General features: G+C 32.6%; 1 protein-coding gene across 1 annotated transcript; it reads left to right on the top strand.

Annotated features, from left to right (window-relative positions):
- The first annotated feature begins 2,615 nt into the window (after positions 1-2,615).
- On the top strand, positions 2,616-4,638 carry LOC143578958 (dynamin-related protein 4C-like). Its single transcript, XM_077062395.1, has 3 exons — positions 2,616-3,141; positions 3,224-3,636; positions 3,748-4,638. The coding sequence occupies exons 1-3, from the start codon at positions 2,616-2,618 to the stop codon at positions 4,636-4,638; spliced, it is 1,830 nt and encodes a 609-aa protein (XP_076918510.1).
- Positions 4,639-4,883: the final 245 nt, after the last annotated feature.

Here is a 4,883-nt window from a genome sequence, read left to right as displayed (position 1 = left end):
GATAAAAAGTCGAATTGGAGCTTAAACGAGTTAAAACTAGGAACCGGGACGAATCAGGGTTGAACTAGAATGAACCACTAGAAGAACCGGTTGAACCGACAACAAAACCGGGCCTGGTCGTGCCACGCGACGAGGCAAAAAGTTAAAAGAAGCTTCTATATCCTCGTCGTGTAGCGCGACGAGCCCTTTTTTCTAGAAGATTCTGACGCCTTAATCACTATATAAACATCATTAACTTTAACCCTAGAAAAAAAACACGAACAAGAAGCTGTTAATTTCGAAAACTGAAGTCAGTATTGCGTATTTTGGAGCTTTTGGAGGCTAAAATTCATCTGATGAAGTTCAAATTCAAGAGAGATCAAAGACATTACGGGCTTTATCATATTTAATCTTTTGGTTTCTAATTTTTATCCAATGTTCACCATGATTTCTACTCGTGTTTTGTTTGATTTAAATATGCTAGACTAGCCCTTATAGACTACCTACGATTATGATGAACCTTTGTTAATGTTTGATTTTTATTAGGATTTGCTTTTTGTTATGGTTTTATAAATTAGTAAATTGTTTGGTTTATTTAAATGATGCATATGTGTGCTTGGTTTTGTTTGATGAGTTTTATTATTCCACATTATCCTTGGTGACTGTTTCATATAATAGGATTTTGTTAGGTAATATACTGTTTTTTACTAGCTTATGATTGAATTCGAATAAGATCATAGGAATAATATTATTAGTCAAACAAATAAATGTGTGCTTCTAACCTAAAAAGCTGTAAGGTGATAGGTTATTGTTAAATCTTTGTTGATTAAGATTGCTAGATTTAGTTCTTCATAAAAAGTTCGTCTAGGTTTGATTGGTTAACATTGTCTATCGAGTCAATTGAGTTTATTAAATTACCTTTGATTTCCGCGATGTAAGGCATGATTTTATTATAAAGGTACCCGTTCATAATTATTTTGATACCCGTAAGGAAGTTTAATATATAAAACTGGTGTGTCTTAAAAGTTGTTAGAAACCCATATGTGTCTTCTTGAGAAATGCCAGAGGTCATGTTCGGGTTTTCTTTTAAGTGTCTCTTTTATGATCTCAGTTCCATAACAAGTATTTTCCAATTAAATAATAACTGAAATTTAGGGGATTCAAGCCTAGGTGGTTTTTCATCATCATCTAAGTCAGTCAAATTAAATTTTCTTGTGTTTTGTTTACTTGTCTTTTCTAAATTAGTTATTTTATTAGCTTAATATTAGTAATTTAAAACCCCCTTTTAGTAATTATAAAATAAATAGTCGTGTCAGTTTATCGAGTCTAATTAGTTAACTTACGTAATTTAAAAAAGTCTCGTGGGTTCGATAGCCTAAACCATTTATGATCACTTTAGGTGAAGGGTTTGTGCTTAAACTGAATGTATCTATGTTTCTTGTCTACAACTGGATTGAAGTTTGGTTGATTGTGTATCTAATCTAGCTTTATGTTTGTTTTGATTGCTTAAACAGTTGTTATTATGGGATTCTTATTAGTCATCAATTATTTGGGTTGTGTTCATCAATAGTTAGGATTAAGTTCTTATAGTTATTGAACCGTTTTCCATTAGTCATTCCTTGATGTTGAGTTTTATATTAACGAACTGGTAATTAAGTATACTAAGTTCAGTTGTACCAATTTATTGGATTAAGTTCTGTAAATCAGCACGATCAAATTATTTTGTCTAGCAATTGTTTATGAATCTTAACTGACGAATCATGTGTATGTGATTATCCATTGGTAGGAGTCATAGTTTTTCAGTTTATTGCATAACCCGAACCCGAAGTGTTCTCACCTTTTCTTGAATCGTTTACAACTAAAATATAATTGTGTTCTCGTTAAACAAATCAATATTAAACTGTTTAACATCGTCTATCCACCTTAGTATAAGTAGTTAATTAGTGAACAATGAATTTGACTTGCATTTTTCACTGATTTCTTGTGGATTCAACATCTAACGTGCCCTTGCTAATAAAATTAATTTTATAAACATTTTTTGTTGACCTTTTGGCATTGATTAGTTTGTTTGAATCGTTTTGGTTAAATGAGATTTGTTATGGCTGTGGTGGTTTGTGTGTTTGCAAACGTGGGTGCATTAGTGTTTCGAATATCCGTGGTGGCCATGATGACAGTCCGTTATTTTGAATGATAACGCATGTTGCACCATAATAAATATCTAAGTTTTAAACGTTTACGAATTTTTTTTTCTTTGTCACGTATCCACACATAAACTCATCTCAATACGCGAATACTAAATACTAGTTATGTCATGTACACAACAGCCGGAAAGTTTCTAACTATTTTATTTTACATATCTAATTAACTATTTTATGATTTCTTTTAAAATTAACTCTACCTTAAACTAATGTTTATAGCCTGTGCTACACACATTTTTTATTTTGAAACTAAATTATTTATCAATATGTTTATCTTTTTATTTAAAATTTAATTTACCTTTATTAATCTTTGCCAATAATCATCCACCGTTTAATGCAACTAGAAACACTTTAAAAGAGGTTTAGGGTTTTTGATCACACAATTTTCCTCTCACAAATTCATCGTGTAGTTGTTGATATCACTAGACCGGAAAAAAAATGTCTTGGGGTACAACTCCCCACCTCTTTGAAGAATACACAAAACAGCTTAAGGAACCTTTAGAGATGATTAAAGAACTCTCGGACATGAATATATTTGCTCGAAACCGATCATTCCCTACAATTTACAAGCCCTCAATCCCTAAAATTGTCCTTCTTGATGAAGGAAAAGCCGGAGCGAGTGTCGTCAACGCACTGGTTGGGTTGAGTATACCTTTTGATTTCGGTATACCAATAGTTTTAAACTTTAAAACCGACTCTACCCTTCCTTCTTCTCTAAGGATCTTGTTTCAATTTCGTGAGAAATATTATCTTTCTCAAGAGAAAGAGGTGTCTGAACCAGATTTGAAATTTGTGATTTCAAAGTATATGAAAGAAGTGGTGCCGAAACTAGACATGTCAAATGTAGAGGTCATTTTGACTGTCGTTCAACCAGTATTATGTGAATTGACGATAATCTGTCTACCAGAAATCTGTAAACAAGATGGCAAGGGTAATGACATAAGTGAGATCACACGTTTTCAAGGTAATAATGTGTTGATTATTATTCGATTGAGTTTATAATATTTACTTGTTTGTAGTAATAACCATATGTGTACTGCTTGTAGGTTATATTAAAGGGTATGTCAAAGCCCATGAGTGCTTGTTTTTAAACCTTTTGTCATGTTCATCCAACTTGGATGACTCATTATCAGAAAAGATTTTGTTTGGACTTGATCCTCAAGGTACCCATACACTTAGAGTTTTCACACAACTTGGTTCATCATCCAAGCAAATGATCTCTCGCTTAATCAATAAAACAATTGATCACCCCACCCGCTTTGGCTATTTCTTTATTGATCAAGATGATCCAGAAACCAAAATTGATATTGAAGAATTTGTCATAATAAATATGGTGGGAAAGGAATTTGTTGGTTTTGAAGAGATTTCAAAGCAGATTGTTCTTGCTTTGTTAGCAATCATCTATTGCCCTTCTTCTCAACTTCTCGTTAGAATTGACTCGGATCTCCAAATGTCCAAGGTTAAAATTAAAAGCACTCAAAAAAAGTTTGACTCTCTAAGTGATGCAATGACTACAATTTTATCGGTTATTAACTCAGCAACTCTTTCATTACAAAATCTATTTTTTTAGAAAAATATGAAGAGTATGAGCAAAACATTAAAATGCATGCTGCTTCTAAGTTGGTTTTGCAAATTTACAACTTTTAGAAATGATATGAGGAGTTTAAAAATTGGAATGGAAAAACCGTTTTTGAGTGATGAAATCCAGCTCTTGGATGATAGAAAGTGGCACGGATCGGCAAAATATGTTCCATCTATTATCGGCAATGCATTAAATAAAAATTTTTCTTATGCATATGATGTTTTAGAAGAATTTGTTTCAGACATCTCGAATTACATTGGGTTGGTAGTGGTTGCCGTTCTTGTGGACCATTCTAAAGAGCATCTGCAATTGCATCCATACTTTCGACATATTGGCAGAATGTGGACCGAAGATTTGAAGAATGATTTTAGGAAAAAGTTGCAAGAACTTCTTAATCTTGAGAAAAGCTTTATCTACTCATGCAATGATGATTATGAGACAAAAGTTAAAAGGATGAAAAATGTCAAGCTTGTGATCCCAAAAGAACTAACTTTTGGGGAAAAAGTTGTAAGTATTGAAGGTATAGGGGAGGAAATTAGTGTTGAACACTTGGTAGAAGTTTCCCCGGTACTTCTAGAAAAAGCATTTGACTTGAAAAAACAAATGAATATATACTGGGAGTTTGTGGTTGGAAGATTGGTTGATAATTGTGCACTAAATCTTTTTGCTATTATCACTGAGATGTTGGGTAATGGGATCCTAAGGAAGCATATGGAGATTGCTGCAGAGAATAATAAGTTACCTATCATGGAACCCAGAGTGTCTTACAATGAGGCCGCTTTGAAGAATAGAATTGCTTGTCTGAAGAATGCCAAGAATATCATAGAAAGTTGGCAGTTTAAATTTGAGTATCTTTTTTCTAATAGCTATGAAGCCTAAAGTTCTTAGGTGATGATACTGAAATTACTATTATTAAGTTAGCTTTTTCTTTTTTTGGTTTCATGTTGCTGGAAAAGTAAAGCATTTATCCCTTGTTTGTTGAAAAACTAGATTTTTTTATAGTTTGTATGTAGACTTGGGTTAAATGCATGTATCGTACTTTGGTTATTTTAATTTTGTTTGTCACGTCCTCTGTTTGAAGACTTGGGTTGAATGCATGTATCGTGTTTTGGTTATTTTGATAT

The sequence above is a fragment of the Bidens hawaiensis genome, unplaced genomic scaffold (genome assembly GCF_021521415.1).
Source record: "Bidens hawaiensis isolate Kalapana, Puna unplaced genomic scaffold, B.hawaiensis_p1.1 tig00029405_1, whole genome shotgun sequence".
Taxonomy (NCBI): domain Eukaryota; kingdom Viridiplantae; phylum Streptophyta; class Magnoliopsida; order Asterales; family Asteraceae; genus Bidens; species Bidens hawaiensis.
The sequence above is the reverse complement of the archived record's forward strand: the minus strand, read 5'-3'. Positions and strand labels throughout refer to the sequence as shown.

Excerpts from the sequence above, each read along its gene's own strand:
- LOC143578958 (XM_077062395.1), top strand. The coding sequence starts at position 2,616 with ATGTCTTGGGGTACAACTCCCCACCTCTTTGAAGAATACACAAAACAG. Across the intron at positions 3,142-3,223 it reads TGAGATCACACGTTTTCAAG|GTTATATTAAAGGGTATGTC; the intron begins GTAATAATGTGT and ends TACTGCTTGTAG. Across the intron at positions 3,637-3,747 it reads CGGATCTCCAAATGTCCAAG|AAAAATATGAAGAGTATGAG; the intron begins GTTAAAATTAAA and ends CTATTTTTTTAG.